At 38.8% G+C, this 18,330-nt stretch overlaps 1 protein-coding gene across 1 annotated transcript in view; it reads left to right on the plus strand.

Moving 5' to 3' along the window:
* The first annotated feature begins 388 nt into the window (after positions 1 to 388).
* The window catches only part of ddb1 (damage-specific DNA binding protein 1), a 54,835-nt gene continuing 36,893 nt past the window's right edge, over positions 389 to 18,330 (plus strand). The window contains exons 1-12 of the mRNA XM_085154175.1: positions 389 to 572; positions 1,732 to 1,880; positions 2,162 to 2,278; positions 2,653 to 2,874; positions 3,076 to 3,190; positions 3,429 to 3,526; positions 11,729 to 11,887; positions 14,017 to 14,100; positions 14,515 to 14,631; positions 17,203 to 17,305; positions 18,031 to 18,106; positions 18,191 to 18,299. Of these exons, the coding sequence (XP_085010301.1) occupies positions 512 to 572; positions 1,732 to 1,880; positions 2,162 to 2,278; positions 2,653 to 2,874; positions 3,076 to 3,190; positions 3,429 to 3,526; positions 11,729 to 11,887; positions 14,017 to 14,100; positions 14,515 to 14,631; positions 17,203 to 17,305; positions 18,031 to 18,106; positions 18,191 to 18,299 (1,410 nt within the window). The 5' untranslated portion in view covers positions 389 to 511. The remainder of the gene's footprint in view (positions 573 to 1,731; positions 1,881 to 2,161; positions 2,279 to 2,652; positions 2,875 to 3,075; positions 3,191 to 3,428; positions 3,527 to 11,728; positions 11,888 to 14,016; positions 14,101 to 14,514; positions 14,632 to 17,202; positions 17,306 to 18,030; positions 18,107 to 18,190; positions 18,300 to 18,330) is intronic.

Genomic DNA, 18,330 nt, shown 5'->3' on the forward strand with positions numbered 1-18,330 from the left:
TGCCTTCAAGGACTCTTAGCCATTTTCTGAGGGCGAGAACATATTTTATATTGGGATTGGGAGTTCAATTCGCTTTTTCTGTGTTCTTCCCATAAAACTGCAAAAATTTAATATCTCGAGCAGGTTGTATCTAAAGAGACCGTTTTATATAGTTTTTGCAACATTAAAAAAATATTAACACCATTTTGTTGCAGCGTTAGAGCTCTTTATATAAGCTAAATTACTGGTCACCTAAGTGGTCAGAGTTGTACTTTCATTTTATTTATTTATTTGTACATTTCATATAAATATATTTTCTTTTAGCGATTGACTAATGCTTTTCCCGTTTTATGTAACGCATAAATAAATAAAATCATTGCCTTGCTGGTAGTCCTCCGCGTCGCTCGCGGCGCTCAATCTCAGACCTCTACAGAGCTCAGCTTTCTACTTCCGGAAGCTTTATTATCAATGATTTTGTCACTTGAGAGAGATTAAACACTATTCTGGTGTTTGTCTTTTGTTTTTGTCAAAAATGTCCTACAATTACGTTGTAACAGCCCAGAAACCTACGGCGGTTAACGCCTGCATCACAGGTAAATCCGCGCTGTTTTTCGCCGTTGTGCAGTAAGGAAACATTTGCCACCTGCATGTTAGCTTTGCTCCCGCGCTACAACTAAAGTGCTCCAAACGGGCCTGTAGTAGCCGCTAGCTCTTGTTTTGCTATGTCAACGGTTTACTTGTCACATAGGTTCTGCTCGTTTGTATGCGTGTCTCAACACACACACATCTCTTGTCACGTCTGCTTTAACATACACACGGCAGACGTTTTTTTTCTTGCTTCTTCTTTTTGATGTAACGTTAGCTGTGTCCTGCACGTCAGTTGCAGCGATCAAAATGCGCTTCCTCTGCTCACACACATTAGCATATCACACAGACTTCGTGCCCCACTTAAAACGAGTTAAGCTAGATTAAGTTTTCGTTCATTTGACTCACAAAAACCGTGATGCATTAAAGCTCATAAAGACGTTTATGCTGCTGTCTTTTTGTATTTCAGGCTAGACCAATATGAATTCTGTCACATTAAAGTTACAGTTTGACATGCACTCATGAAATGGCTGCGTAGGATGCATCATCTCTTCATGTTCACGCTCTTTTTATTTTTCATGGCGATAGTAGAGACCTCGAGATGACATGAGGTGACGAATTGAGATGAATGCTCACGTGTAATAGTCTAGACGTGAAATCTACTTACAAGTTACTTTCATTGTTAAGCAATCGGATAATTGATAGTGCCAAGTGCAATCAGAGTGTAAAGATGTTTAAAGAACTTACGAAATTACTATTTTTCATGGTAGGACGTTGATTGCAGCACTGACTCTGACACAGTTACCTTTGTTGGAGTAGATAATGGAATGAACCAGTTTGGCCAAGATATATTATTTTAGACCATTTTGAACACAAGTAATCGTTAACGATTTTCCCCATTGTGATAAATTAGAACACTTGAGCAAGTTGAATAATTTCCTTGTAAGTTATTTTTAAGCTGCTAATAGACTTAGTAATTTGGCTAAAGACTAAAGAAGACATTAAAAATCAGCAGCTAAGCTGATATGTAAATGTATTTGAGAAGCACCAGAATATTTATGCCCCAATTTACTGATAGTTGTGGACATTTTTCATTTCTCTCTGTGCCCACTACTCTCACATTAAAACCAGTGTATTGAACATAATGTAAACATTGGTTTTCTGCAGGTCACTTCACCTCTGCTGAAGACCTCAATTTGCTCATAGCTAAAAACACACGTTTGGAGATCTATGTGGTCACAGCAGAGGGCCTGAGGCCCGTCAAAGAAGTGGGCATGTATGGCAGAATTGCTGTTATGGAGCTCTTCAGGCCCAAGGTAAGGAGTTTTGTGTGCAGTCGGTAACACTTTGAATTATTTTTCCTGCTCGACTAGTTAGTGGTCTGGTTATTTAATATATATTTAACTGCACCATAAATGATTTGTGCTGTGGTGTGTTTCTCAATCATCTACAAAATTGGTTGGAGAGTGCAAATTTTGCCTCTCAAAAATAGTGATAGTCAGCACAAAGTACAAATAGGATATGACACATGCAGACACTGTCTTCTAATCGGTGTATAACATGTAACTCTGGTGCCTTTTTCCTCCTCATTCTTCAGGGTGAGAGCAAAGACCTGCTGTTCATTCTTACATCTAAGTACAACGCCTGCATCCTAGAATACAAACAGACCGGGGAGAGCATTGACATCATCACCCGAGCCCATGGCAATGTCCAGGTGAGACAACACCACTAATATTATTATAGACATGAGCCAAATTGTAAGGACATTAATCTATTTTGCTATGTGTGTTCATATGAAGGCCAGTATGTATTTTGTTCTTCTTGGTTGAATGTAGCAGTTCACTCTTTTCTCCACTACATTCATATTAATTTAGACTGTTTAAATGATCCATTTGCCATTTAAATTGGTAAACACCGTTAGGTAACATTTCAGAATTCTTGTATTCTTTTATGTGGTTTAATCAGTGACATTTTGGACTTCTTAGACTATAAAAGCTGGAAAATGTAACTAGCTATGTGCTACATAATGTGATGCTTTCTCATACACTCCCAGTGCTAAACAGTTCCTAACCCAATGCTGTTTTGCAGGATCGTATTGGGCGTCCGTCAGAGACGGGTATCATCGGAATTGTAGACCCAGAATGCCGCATGATTGGCCTGCGGCTGTATGACGGCTTGTTTAAGGTGATCCCATTGGACAGGGACAACCGTGAGCTCAAAGCTTTCAACATCAGACTGGAGGAGCTCCAGGTCATCGACGTTCACTTTCTGTATGGCTGCCAGGCTCCAACTGTTTGTTTCATCTACCAGGTACACGAGCAGTACAGAATGTGGGAATGTGCCTTTAATGAAATGGAAAAAAAGAATATGTTGACAAATTCATATATCCGGGACATTTCTATTTAATTTATTTATTCCGTGAGAATGGTTTCAAGCTTATGGTAACTAAGCAATGCACAGTAGCAAAGTGCAATTAGTGACCAGTTTTATTCCATGTGTTGTGTTTGATAGGACCCTCAGGGACGCCATGTGAAGACCTATGAGGTTTCTCTGAGGGAGAAGGAGTTTAACAAAGGCCCCTGGAAACAGGAGAATGTGGAGGCTGAGGCTTCAATGGTGATCCCAGGTACTTCAACTATTTAACTACTGTGTGAAAACACAAGGATGTGAGCTATGAATTGCTAGTTCATAATGTAAGTTTAGTTTACAAGTCGTGAATAATTTCAATTGTTGAATACATTTAACCCACAGCACGACTGATAACTGGTAATGCAGAGGATATTAGCTTCTGTGCTGTAAACATCTCCAAAATAGCAGAAACTTCCCAGAATAATCACTCTCTTGCCTGTGTGCTTGTATTTTAGTCCCTGAGCCATTTGGTGGAGCTATAATCATAGGACAAGAGTCTATCACCTACCACAATGGAGACAAATACTTGGCCATTGCACCACCCACTATCAAGGTAATCATAACAGATAGCACACTTCTGGTTTAGATATTTTGATCGTTCAGCTGTTCAAAAGAAGCTAGGTAAACATTTAAGTTGCAATAATGTAGAATTGAGTTAGACTGTGGCTGTTAGAAGCCTAAGCACTGTAAGTCTCAGCAAATAGACTATTTCTGTACCAGGGGCAGTCAAAATAGAGTTAGTTGGTGAAGTCACTTGCAGAGCGGGTAGTAGTGCCCTATCACAAGTAAGTATCCTATATCTAATTCAGTGATGCATCAAAATAGCTGTTAGTATTGGGCTGATGGAAGCAAACTAATTAAATTGAGCTTGTCTGGGAACATGAGCCCAAATCTGAAGCTTGTGTATAAAACAGTGTGAAATCAAGAGTGTGATTGTAAAGCTGTCTTCAGAATCACACTTTGTGAGCATGATTGTTTTGTTATATTTTTTAAACCCCAAGGTGTATATGTGCTTTCTTTTGTTATGACTCTTATCAGTGCTAAGCTTCCAATACCCCAGGGTTTTAGTATTATCAAGATTAAGTTGTAGTCTTTCTACTGGCATTTAAAAGAGCTCAAGGCCCAAGAGCCCCTCAACGGTTTCTGGTTTCTATAATTAGAGGTTGTTCTTTCCTCCCTCGCTGCTCTTTAGAAGAACATTTTTCATAAATTACGAAACGAAAATTTGAAATCATTCAAATTAGGAATCGTCTAATTACACTGCTTTTATTATCTTCATTTTAAAACAAATATCTTTGCTAGACCTGTTGACTATCCTAATAATTAACTTATCTCCCCAATTTAAGGATGATTGATTATTGACTTTTCAGGGTTCATTTATGATTCAAACTTTTGATGAATTCACCCATTTGGAAACAGGAAAGCTTATTTGTCTTAAAAGTATATAGGTAATCACTTGATCATATCTGCTGTAGATAGTCAGGGAATTTGTGATACATTAATAAGGAAGATGTACCAGCTATCGAAGTCTTAACATATATTTATCTCATTATAGGTTAGGAATTTCACAGTGGGCTCATGTGTGGGCCCTTTTTTAAAAAAACCCTAACAAGGGGTCACCAGGAGTAATACAATAAGGCACACGTAGTCAGTAGTTGACCATGACAGTGGTTATTTTTTAACATTATCTCAGTTCAATTTGACTTCATTTATATAGCGCCAAACCACAACAACAGGCTTCCCAAGGGACTTTATATTGTAAGGGAAAGACCCTACAATAAAACAGAGAAAGCCCCACAAACAATCAGACAACTCCCTATGAGCAAGCACTTTGTGACAGTGGGAAGGGGAAAACTCCCCTTTTAACTGGATAAAACCTCTGGCAGAACCAGGCTTAGGGCAGGCAAACTTTCCCGACTGGTAAGGGATGATGGGAGCAAGATATTAGTCCCAGAGGTCTCCCTAGACACCTGCACCCATCACCAAAGAAAACTCAATGAAATTCCAGACTAGTCCATCAATTCCACCCAGTTCCTAGATGAGTCCTCAGTACCATTTTGGAAACATCTGACCCGTACCCATAAACATAGATTACAAATAGTGCCCAATGTCCAAAACAATAGTTACCTATATAAAACTAGCATACACTGTTTATATATAACAGCCAAACAATACAGTCTTAGGGGAAAGAAGTTTTTCCATTTCATACATTTCTTTTACGCTCTCCAACAACTTGCCTTTAGTCGGTGGCTCCTTATCCAGCCACTTCCCTATTATTACCTTTTTACTGTCAATAAGTAATACTTTCGGAAAATATTTGTTTTGAATGTAATAATCAGGGAGTATATTACTTAAATATACAATAACAAAACTATTGTCAATCTCAAAACCTGATATGGTTGTGTTACTGTTTGTCATATCTGCTAGTTTGTAGGAATTTTCTTTTTGTAGCAATAAAACATAAAATTCTTTCATGAATATTCTCTCCACTAGCTGGCATTTAATTCACATATTTAATCGATCCTCAACTGTTGGCGTGACATTTGCCTTCTTCTCCCATTTGATTTTGATGTATAAGGTGGAATATTTCATGAGAGATTGTATTCATGTATAAATTGTAGATACTTGTTTCTTGTGGATAGTGCCCCAAATAATAACAGTGCTCTTATCAGATTCCCCAATAGTTTTAGTATTTCTATCAAAGTGTTGCTTCACCTGTAAGTATCTAAACAAATCATGTATGTCTAAATTGTAGTTTTCACTGAGATGTTCCAACAAAGTCCCCAAGAAAGTTTGAAGTTTTCATCACATTTTACCCATCTAATTACTTAGATATTCATTTTCGGTATAGAACTTTTACATTTATTAAATCATATTAAATTACGTCACTATTAAGTCAAATTTTAGTTTTATTTCTTTTTTTTTGATGTGGCCATAATTTAAAGAGTTTTTTAGATTATTTGGGATATTAGCCCCCAGGTACATCATATTATTGGTATTCCATTATAAATAGTATTTTTATTTACAATTTTAATTGGATTAAGATAGGCTTTGGATCTGGTTTAGTATCATAAGTAAAAACCGAATTGTTCCAAGCTTGATGTGAGATTGTCAGGTTGGAGTTAAGTTTGCCATTTGCGTTTACACATATTTGGTGTTGTATCCCTTTAACCAAAATTCCTTTAATTTCACTGTTTTCTCTAGAGACTTGAACTACAGGCTCTATAAATAATGCAAATAATGTGGGGCTTAAGGGACATCCTTGGTGGTATCCTTGTTTCACAGTGACTATACATTCACCTGGGCACTTGGTGACTGGTATAATGACTAAAGATGACCTATAGCCACGGTCACCCCTATCCTGGGGTGACCGTGGCTCAGGGGGTTGGGAAGCGTATCTGTAACCGGAAGGTCGCCGGTTCGATCCCCGGGCTCTCTGTCCTGGTCGTTGTGTCCTTGGGCAAGACACTTTACCCTATCGCCTACTGGTGTTGGCCAGAGGGGCCGATGGCGCGATATGGCAGCCTCGCTTCTGTCAGTCTGCCCCAGGGCAGCTGTGGTTACAACTGTAGCTGCCTCCACCAGTGTGTGAATGTGAGAGTGAATGAATAGTGGCATTGTAAAGTGCTTTGGGTGCCTTGAAAAGCGCTATATAATTCCAATCCATTATTATTATTATTATTAACTCCATGTTTAAATCCAGACCATCTTAACACCAGGTACAAAAACTCCCTATTGTACAGAGTCATGGGCCCTTTGTAGATTATGACTGCTGGCCAATGACTTTGAATCACTATTGCTCATGATATCAATAAGTTGCAGTGCTCGCCTTACATTGTCTTGCGTGTTCCTCTTATCATTAAAACCTGTTTTTGTTTTTTGTTTCCAGAATCTGTCAAATCAGGGATAATATTTTCTGGTCTTTTTGGAATTATTCAAGTAAATATTCTATAATATGTGATCTAGAAATGGGTCTGTATGACCTACTCTGTTTCCCCTTCTTTGATCACTGATATTATGGCCTGTTTCCATAATGATGGGTTGTTTCTACCCTTCTTCTACAACTGAGCATTGCCACTCCGCTTGGAAGTTTGTTTTATTTCAAAACATGTTTTTCTTTTTTTTTCTTTTTTTCTTTTTTTTTTTACCAAGTTTACTGTTTTTACTGGATTTTGTAGTCTGTTAACATCTATTTGTATAATAACACAACGTTTTAAAGGTATAGAATCAAAGTGAAGGAGGAAAAAAAAAACTACAGTGGTTCCTCGCTATAACACGGTTTACCTTTTGCGGTTTGCTGTTTTGCGGATTTTTTTGTGCAATTTTGCATGATTTTTTTTTCGGGGGGGTTTAACAGTGCATTGTGTTCTGCGTCCTGATTGGCTGAGGACCATTGTCAATCAATCTCCTCCGTGCTGTGTCTCCTGTACAGTACAGAATGCGTTCAGCTTGTCAAATTTACATAAATCTTCGATCGCTAGCAGTGTGACTCTGAAGTGCTGTACTGTATGCTTAAGTTTTCTCCCCAACAAACACAACAATGTCGACGAAACGTTTTGCACCATCTAAGGCACGTGCAGTAGCACCCAAAAGGCAGAGGAAGATGAGGTAGAACTTACTGTATTTTTCGGACCATAAGGCGCACCAGATTATAAGGCGCATTAGTAAAACAAAACGGTCAGATAAGTCCAACTTTACTCAACTCATTCTTTTTGCGTCCTCTGCTTCTGTACCAGGGCTTGCAAAATTTCAAAATCCCTGGTAGCCCTTCGGGCAGGGACTCTTCAGTTTTTGGTAGCCCAAAATAAATTTAAGTAGCCCGAATAAAAAAGAGAGCAGTTTTTTGATTGATGTTTTGTTTCCTGTACAATATTATACATTAAAGTATAATATTGTAATGGAAACAAAACATTAATCAAAAAATTGTTGAAACACAAATTACAACATTGTATAAAATTACAATCATCAACTCAAATACTTGGTTCTAATTGAACAGAAATTTCTATGAACTTGTAAGAACTGTGTAGGACATGAATCAGTCTGTGTCAGATCCTGAATTTGAAATTTCCACTGAAGTCACGGGTAAGAGGCAAGTGGAACCAAGATCCAGGCCATTTGCTTTTTTTTTTTAAGTTTGCCAAGACTGCTAAATTGTGCAAGTGGTAGTTCACTCTTTGCAACATAGTACGCTGTTCTAAACAGATTTTTCAGGTTTATTTTTAGTATGTTATTTGCAATTGGTGTTTGTTCCGGGAAAGATATTGCAGACTGAGCAATAATGCATTTCTTGCATTTCTCATGGGTTCTAATGGGGGCCTTTCTTAAAATTACTGGTCCCAGTAACAAAGGTGCTTGTCGACTCAGAAATCGAGGGAAAACCAACAACACACCCGGCAGAACATTATGTTATTTACACGGGTGCACATAAGTGGTCCGCATGTGCGCATTCGCTGTCAAAATAAAAGACGCGCACCAGATAAGAAGTTGCGACGCGCACACCAAAGTAATTGCTTAAAGGAGCTTGCTTCTTCGACATCTTTAAGAGTTCTAAACAAATGTCTGTCCTCCTCCAGAAAATCTTATGTACGCAAACACGCGTTGCAGCTTCTTATCTTGTGCGCTCTTTTTATTTTGACAGCGAATGCGCACCTGCGGACAACTTACGTGCACCCCTGGTTATTTAGCTTGTCATATTGCAGCCACAGAAATTCCTTTGTCCATGAAACCATAAAGCTGCACTTTATTTTTGCCTTATAGTCTGATTTGTCATAACTTTTCCGTTTTGTGGTAAGCTTTTCTTTGGCTGTCACTTCTTCACGCTGACCTGTCTTATTTGGCTCAGCAGAACTCAAATATATATCCTGCTGCTTTTACACACGCACTCACATAACGCTCAGCGATTCTCTGCGCGATCAACCTCTCACATGTTTAAGCTTGATAAGTTGTTAAGTGAAGGAGATTTCACTTGTCATGTTTGCATAGTAAGCTAACGATTGATAAGATGATGCGCAAATTATCATCACTCACCAATCAGTACTGTCGCTCTCTATACACAGTTCGCGCGATTGCAAAGTGAAAGCAAAAAACAAGCGCAAATTCTGGCTCACCGATGCCAATGACATAATTACCCAGCTACATTTCCGAAAGAATGCAAAAGCATTGACATATATTTTTCCTTTCTATGATAGCCCGACGGGCAGGGCAGAGATAGATTTTGGTAGCCCGACTGGAAAAAGCGCTAGCCCCGGAACGTCGGGCTAGCGATTTTGCGAGCCTTGCGTACCATTGATTCATTAATGTTGAATTCTCTGGCAGCTGCTCTATTCCCATGTTCTGGACCTGAAAACAGGGTTTGATCTTTGGTTTCATTCTATTTCTGGACTTATTTTTCTACGAAGGTTTGAACTTTGAGAGAGCTTAAACAAGAGAAATTGGGGGAAAATGTTCACGCCTGTCTGAGAAAGGTGTATAAAGTGTGTAGTGAGGGGTTTTACAGCCTTAAAACATCTATAATAATTGTAAAAAATAAAGCTGGCTACTTCGCGGATTTCACCTATCGCGGGTTATTTTTAGAACGTAACTCCCGCGATGAACAAGGGACCACTGTACTTCCAATTCTCCCTGAGAAAAGGTCCCGCTGTACAGCAGAAATCCTGGAGCTTTCTCTGGATACTTTCTTGGTGTTCCTGGCCCTGGTGTGTCATCTCACCCATGATGGCATGAGCCTCATTTCTGGTATTGTCCTCTACCTCTCCCCTTTTCCTGAAATTTTCCAATGCCTGTGCTGCATACCAGATTTTCTTTTTTTTAATTGGATTGCTTGGCACTTATTAGCTGCAGCGCTATCACTGGGATACACTTCACTATCATATTCATAACTAACCAACATTGTTCAAAGTATGCTGTCCCTTTAGCTTTCTTTCCCTTGATTATTTAGTTGATGTCGGATTATAATAGAAGCAAAAATGGAAAAAGAAGTGGTAACTGTATCAGTACCACCACAGACATTTTAAGAGAGAAATTTTAGTCATATAATCCTTTGGTGAAAATGATAACATCTAGAAGAAAAGGGTTTTTTAAAGCAATATTTTTAACACAGGCCAGGAAACATTTAAATCAGTTTTTCATGTTATAGAGGAGTCAAAGTTCATGTAATGCATTCTTCAAAATAACTGCTCAAATAAGTCCGTGGGTTTGTTTCAGGATGGATTCCTTGTTGCAAAATCTGCCTATAAAAGGACTTTGGAACCATATGAAAATAAAGTTAACACCTCAAATGAAAATGCAACACAATGGTGGCTTCAAACACAGATTCCTCTGATGTCTTATCAATAGCTGAAAACATCCTCCAGACCTACTGATCTGTCAGGGTTTTTTTCCCTCTCTAATTCAAGCTCTCGTGTCTTCATTACTACAACTGCACGGTAGCATTGTCCAGCTTTTCCAGTGTTTGAATAGGAACAGGTAATAGGAAAGTTGTTAAGTGATCATTGATGCCACATTTTTTTTAATTTGTTTTTTTTTTCCACCTAATATGTTATTTGTATTCAGTTCAAACACACTCCTTTCAAAAGTATCAAGAAAACACAGAGGCTTATCCTTTGATGTATAACAGAACTGTTTTGGCAGCTAATTAATAAATTGTCACTCTGGAGCACCAAAGTGAAAAATGAATGTGGAACACCAAAGCTTCTGCCAACACGGAGGTCTGCTGAAAATGTCTCAGCTCATCTAGGGCATTACAGTAGCTGGTGAGAAAGTAGACTGGTTTCACGTGTCATAGCTAACAAGCTAATTAGCTGCCATTCAGTCAAGAGGAGTCCACAAGTTTGCAAAGCTGTGAAAATAAGTTTTTGACAAAAGTTTTAAGTAATGCTACAGGCTGGGTGATTGTGAAAACGAGTTTTGTAAAGGTTTGATCAAGTGAGAAATTGACTCGGCATATACAGCAGTCGTTGACAATAATAATATCTCCTTTTGAAAGAAAGTAACAGAAACTCGGTCACACTACGAGAGTTAAATGCCAGCTTTAATCTGTAGTATTATTTGAATCTCCTAACATGTTTTGGTGCTGCTCAGTTTTGTTTAGAGTAAGAATTTTTGAAAAGCTCAAAGCTGAAAGCTGAAAGCGAGCCTCAAAATGAAGGTACTGTAAAATATTTTACAACAGCCTCAGTTGATAGTCCTTTCTTATACATTTTCAAAGTTTAGAAAGCATATTTTAAACAGCATGATACATTATGACAGCAAACACTGATAAGACAATATAAGTGTGGCATTACATTATTGTACGAATGGCTGATAAATCAGTCAGCTTCAGATTACTCCTGGGGAATATTAGCATATCAAAAATACATCGGTGACATGATATTTCTCTACAAGCATATAAAATATGTGTTTAGAAATACTGTTGCTATTGCAAAGTTTGTCCAACAGAGAGCACTGACAACTTAGTTTTCCAGCTTCCTTCTCTGCACATATATTGCTGTGCACCAACATGCAATTTAAAAGATCTTTTAAAGTAACATGAAAGGTTTTTGCAATGTACCTAAAATGGTGTACACATGATACTGAATTCTTTAATACTAGTAAGTGCTTTGGTGGTGGGGCACTGTTACTTCCCTGCACACACAAATATAAATAGTTGACTAATGGTTTATTTGCTAAAGCGTGGACCCTATTAGAATCAAGCTTTTATACGTGTTGGCTGACCACTGTTGGTTATATTGTGTTTGTGTCTTTCTCTCGCTTACAGCAAAGCACCATTGTCTGCCACAACCGAGTGGACCCCAATGGCTCACGGTACCTGCTCGGTGACATGGAGGGACGTCTCTTTATGCTGCTGTTGGAGAAGGAGGAGCTAATGGACGGCACAGTGGTGCTCAAAGACCTGCATGTGGAGCTGCTTGGAGAGGTCTTTCATTTCTCTTTTTCTTTAGGCCGAGGTATTGCTGGCTGTCTTCCATCTGTTTATCCACCTGCCTTTCCTCAGGCATTTCTCCCATCACTTTCCCACTACCTGGCTCAACGACCCTCTCTGTTTCTTTCTGATTTTCTTACCGCTGCTTTTTGTTCTCATCATCTCTGAGCTGTCTTTTGTTACAATTGACTTTTTAGTGGTTTATGCCCCTGAGCTAATAGATCTGTCTACACTTGCACAGAAGATAAGAACAAATTATCTCACCTCTTTGTTGCTTGCTTGCCAGGCTGTCACTTATCCCTTTAAAGTTGATTTAGGTAATGATTGTATTTCAATACTGTGCTTGAAGCTAAGGCTCATGTTCAAGGCAGACGACATTTGGTTTGTAGCACCTTTTCTTTAATTACTTTCTGAGGAGTTTAGAGATGTAAAAGGCTTCCCTGCTAGTCTTCTAGTTTTACTCTAGTAGTGCTTTTGAGTTGGGAGCTGTTTGCTTTTTAGATTATTATAAAGTCTACTGCTATTAGGACTAGGGATGGGTATCGTTTAGGTTTTATCCGATACCAGTACCAAACCGGTACTTTTGAAACGGTGCCGGTGCTTAAACGGTGCTCAAACTGGTGCTTAAAGAATGGAGACACACACTTTGTCCTAAAACCCCTCATGTTCAGCTGTTTTTTTGTAAAAAGATAACAATGTTAGCCTTTTCTGCAGCTATAGGGGATTTATGGTATCACTCTTGGCTGGAAGCAGTGCTTAAACAATGGGGGAAAAAAACACCAACTTTGTCCAAAAACCTCTCATGTTTAGCTGTTTCCCACTTTTTCTTTGGTCATTTTAGCCTTTTTGGCCAGGGTGAAGGGAGTATCTGCCATCAAACAAGAAGACAGCCGCATGTAACTATGACGGTGTTTGCTAGTTCACCTGCATTAATTTATTAACGTGGTTAGCGTACTCAACGTAAATTACACACGAACAACATTAAGCTACTCACGCAGAGAAGAACGGCTGCTGCTACCATCATCATCCGTCATCATTTCTGCTACACTGGCAGGGCTAGGGGCCAGGACTCTCCTCTTCGGGTTCATGTTGCTAACTCCGGGACCGATAACAGGCACCACACCCGCAGTAGATGTGCCCGGTGTGAGGTCTCGCAGCAAGCTATCAAATACGATGCATTTCTCTGCTTTTAAAAAAACGCTATGCGTCGCCAGGTGTTTCATCAGATTTGAGGTGTTACCTCCTTTGACAGTGTCACAGCATCAGCTTAAAGCACTTGTTGCAGGCTGCTGAGTTTGCATATTTTGCTGTGAAGTACAGCCAGACTTTTGACCGCCTCCCCTTGGGCATTTTTAATCTGTAGCTCTTCTCTAAAAGAATGTACGTACCTGGACCCGCCTACTACGCTTGCAAAGGTTAAATGATTGGCTGGAATCCAAAGTGTATGACATCTCAGGAAAAAAAAGCACCGAAATAAAGCACCGAAATGTGCGCTGCTTTTCGGTCTGGTTACTACCGTTTATGTCACCGGATACCGGTACCCATCCCTAATTAGGACAAGTCTGTTCAATAAACACGTAGGAACAGCTCTATGTTTTATTAATTGCAAGTCAATATGTCTAAAACCATGTTCACAGTGATGGGTAAATTTAATAACAAACATTGTTTGTTTTTACATTACTTAGATTTACTGAAATTGAATTATGAAACACAATAATTCAATTTTTAAAATCTTTTCTTTTTACACTTTGGCAGACAAAAGTTATTAATGTAAAGTTATTTTAACTTTCTAGCTGAACAGTGGTGCTTTAAGTGATCTTTCTGATTCTTCTGTTAGAGGATTATACTTGAAAAAAATGGGTTTTTTTTATCATCAGGCAAATTCTTTTTTATTAATGGTTTAATGTATAAAAGGTCAATCTTTAATTTCAGATGGAAAAAAATATCATTATATTTGTGACTTTTCTTTTTTCTTTTTTCAAACTAAGTTCTGACAATTGTTGGTAGAGGATTAATCAGCAAAGTCATTTCCATATTGATTAAAATGTAACTGATTGTAAATTGCAGGCCCCACTGTGCTATGATCAAGAGGCTGAAATGTTTGTGTGTCCTTTCACTGACAGACATCTATTGCTGAATGTCTGACCTACTTGGACAACGGTGTTGTGTTTGTGGGCTCTAGATTAGGCGACTCCCAGTTAGTAAAGGTAAGCAGAAAGAGTCTTGTTTTTTGTTTGTTTTTTTCGTTTTTTGTTATTGAAAATAACTTTAATTTAAATTTAATTAAATTTAAAAAAAATAAAAGGTAAACTAAGTTAAAAGAAGTTAAACTTTTAGTAGATGTGTGTAGAAATGTGTGATAAATCCTGCAGTGTTTTTCATACCTTGTTTTAAACAATGGAAATACTTAATGAACTGATTCAGAAATTAATTTTGAAAATTAATTTTTTTCCCTCGGGACTTCATTATTCTGCTCTATTATTTTTATGTTTGCATTTTGGTTTACTAAATTTAAATATAAGCAAGTATAGTAAATAGTGAATTAATAACCTTCAAGATCACCGTAATTTGACATATGTGATTTTCAGAGAAATTGTACAGACAATTTTGTTTATTTGCAGCTCAACGTGGACAGCAATGAGCAAGGCTCATACGTGGCTGTGATGGAGACATTCACCAATCTGGGCCCTATTGTGGATATGTGTGTGGTTGACCTTGAGAGGCAAGGCCAAGGCCAGGTAAAATCCACAAGCTTAATCTTTTATTTCTAGAACAAACAGAGCTTCAGAGCAAATAAAGGCTACATCACATTTACATATTCAGTAACAAAATCAAATTAATTTTTTTGGGTGGGTGTGTTTGCTAGAGAGTTTATATGTGACATTGTGATTACTGAAAACCCTTCAAGCAGACACTGGATACACTTGCCTTATGTTGAGTCTCCCTCTGAGTTTTCCTCCTTATTATCATCTTTGTCACAGCCTTCAGGGAGTCACGGCTTATACCACCAATGCAGCGATTTCGAGGGCCATGTTAACAGTGTTCTTCTCAGCAGAATTGAGCTTGTAATGCCTCAGAGCACAAACTTGCAAAAGCCAGAAAATCTGCGTACAGTGCACTCAGGAGATTCCTGTGAGTTTTGTATGTAATGTGGTTGTTCTTCTTATGTATGGTGCCTTTTTTCACCTAGCCGAGTCTAGATGTTGGTTATCTGGTCTGCAGTTACACTGGATGTTAAAATGCACCTCTGCTACACAAACCTAAATTGGTTTTCTTATTCCATTGCACAAAGCCAGATTGCTTTGAATGTAATTTCCTCTAATAATATTTACACCCTTTCAAACTGACGGTGAAGACCCTGTATCCCAACAATCCATCATCTTCAGCACTTGTGTGTGCTTAGTTCTGTTTACCCTGAGCAGATATCAAACCATTTGTATTCGGGATACAATGTGATCTAGCTTGTACTGCATGGTAATGCCACATTTAAAATGGAGCCACAAATCCAGAAAATGTTGTCTTATTTCTCAAAATATAATGCTTATGTTAAAATGCCACCAGCTTTTGGCATGTTCTTCAACACATAACTGCAGGTATCTACTACAAAAACCCCCCCCCAAAAAACAACAATTTCTAATTTGAACATTTGTCCTCCTTTGTGTTGAATCACTGGGGCACAGGGAGATGCAGTACAGAAGGTTTTGTTGGCAGAGTTTGACACCAGGCCTCAGGGTATTTGATGTGGTTCCAAAGGCAGCGGTCCACTAGAGCACTGAGCCACTCTACTGGGTACAGACGAGCGCAGCATCAGCCACTGCCTGCATTCATCCATTCTCTCTAATTCAAGGGCCAGAAATAAATCCAGTCACAATTGTTTTAATTTGCCATTAGCTGCAAATCTGGAAAGCATTTGACCCGGTTAATTAATGCAAACACATTGCAACGCAGTTAAGATGGCAGAGGATTGACGCACATGGCGCAGGAGAAAATATAACACGACCTCTCTCAGATAAATCATAATAGGGGTTGTGCTCATGGATGTGCAACAGGAAAATGCAGTCGGCCCCATGAGAGTGTGGCTGAGTGTGTGAGGGCATTCGAAAACATGCTCAAGGGAGCGAGGTGGGTTGCCAAGATCATCATGACTGTTGCTATTGGGAGGAAACTGTTGGGTGGCAGGTGGTAGACGCTGAGATTATGCAGGCTCTGGTATTAATCCTGTTAGTGTACCATGACTGGATGCATAAATAACGTTCTGGTGCTCTCCAGTCATACTGTACAGGCAGTTATTTACCTTCAGGCTGCTGGATCTCAACAGCGTGATGTTTATAATGGCAGTCTCAGAGACGCTCTACTGTGAGCCAGTTCACAATTTCTACAAACTACATTTTAGTTGTATTGATGTCTGCTTTACTGTCGAAACCGTAGAAGAAGGATTTCTGCACTTTTATGACCTTTTATGACAAGTACTTAAACTAGGTATTTTAGTATTAATGATAATAATGTGTCTGACTGAATTTTAACCAAAATACTAACATTTGGGTTTGTGTTTTTTTGTTTGTTTTAAACTGTTTTCTCTTGGCACTGAAGCACTCATTTAGTACAAAATCTTTAAGCTATGAAATTGTTATTTTTTGTGTTTCTGCCCATTAATACCTTATTCACAAAGAACAAAAGTATTTAACTATTTCAGAGTCTTTTATGTCTTCATTACAATTTGAACCTTTAGCTGCCACGGCAGCAGATGGATATCTTTTACTGACTACTGATTGGCTTATAACATTCAGCACACCCAGTATTAGCCAATACCAACTTAAGGCTGATATATCTGTGCATCCCTAATGTTATCACATTTTACAGTTAGGAAATTAATGGAGAAAATTAATCGCTGATTAACTGAATAGTTATAACAACAATGCAGTGAGCGAGTTAATTGCTGGGGTCTTTGAAACATGAAGACATCGCTACAACATAGCCATATTATTTAAATGACTTCATTTGGGAGTAAAATGGTATGACTGACTGCTCATGTTTCTTGTCCCATTAGTCATGTCCTTGAGTTCAGATCTTTGCAGTTTTTGCTCACTCCCTTGTGATTAGTGACTGTAATGGACAGTTTTGTTACAGGTGTGAATGATGTGTTAGAATATATAAAAAGTTATAGATTGTGTGAAAGGATTTATTCTTTGCAAAACATAATAGTTGGTTGGAAGCAGAAATAAGGTGTTGTTTAATTGACAAAAGGGGGGAGGAAAGCGACAGCTCCATATCTCAATCTTTGTCTTAATGTCTCTATTTGGTGCTTTCAGCTGGTGACATGCTCTGGTGCATTTAAAGAGGGTTCTCTTCGGATAATCCGCAATGGCATTGGAATTCATGAGCATGCCAGCATTGACCTGCCAGGAATCAAAGGTTTGTGTGTTTTGTTTGTGTAAGTCTGTGTCTCATCAGCCATCTCCCTCTCGAGCCTTGACTTTATTTGGACCTTAATATTCTACTGACTTCAGAGTAGAGCCACTTCACCCCACACATCTGTTTGCCTCTGCTGGCCAAGATGCCAGCTGTTGCTCGTTCAGGTTTGGCACGTGAACAGGAACAGATGGCTCCGATGTCATAGGTCTTCCCTCTGCACTTTCTAAATAACAGGAACATTGCCAAGGTTTGGTTTGGAGGCATTTGTTTTAATTTAGAAAATCAAAGTGCTCTGCAGTGTCTGCTATGGTAAGCAGACAATTTTAGGAAGCTCGTCAGGTTTTAACGACAGCAGACACCTCTTAATCCCAGAAAATTAGGTTTCTCTCAAAGGACTCTTCTCCGGTGCTTGAATGAGACACACAGGCCAGTTAAGGTCTGCTCACACTTGTTAGTTTATAGCTCTTTATCGACCATCTATGCCCTAAAAGAGTTAGCTGCTGGCTCTTGCCCCTGGCCTCTTTTATGAGAAGCAATTATTTACTTAGGTAATCAATGGCTCCTCGAGAGTGATTTGCAACCTGTACATCCTCCAACATGTTAACATTTGACAAATGGAATAGTTTAACATTGGGCACTGTCTTGATATTGCATTTATTTTATTTCTTTGCAAATTGGTGCTGAAAGTAACTTTTTCAGTCTAACACTCTCAAATTCCCTTCAAGGTCTGTGGCCTCTCCGCTCTGAGGCAGGCAGAGAGACAGATGACATGCTGGTGCTGTCTTTTGTGGGTCAGACACGGTGAGCGTTTGTGCAGAATGCCAGATAAGGACAGGGTCAATTTTGAAAATGCGTATCTTATCTCAAGAGTATGTTTTCCCCCAGAGTGTTGATGCTGAGTGGTGAGGAAGTTGAGGAGACTGAGCTTCCAGGCTTTGTTGACAACCAGCAGACATTTTACTGTGGAAATGTGGCACACCAACAACTTATTCAGGTTTGTATGCACATATCTGTGATATATAAAG

The sequence above is a fragment of the Neolamprologus multifasciatus genome, chromosome 1 (genome assembly GCF_963576455.1).
Source record: "Neolamprologus multifasciatus chromosome 1, fNeoMul1.2, whole genome shotgun sequence".
Taxonomy (NCBI): domain Eukaryota; kingdom Metazoa; phylum Chordata; class Actinopteri; order Cichliformes; family Cichlidae; genus Neolamprologus; species Neolamprologus multifasciatus.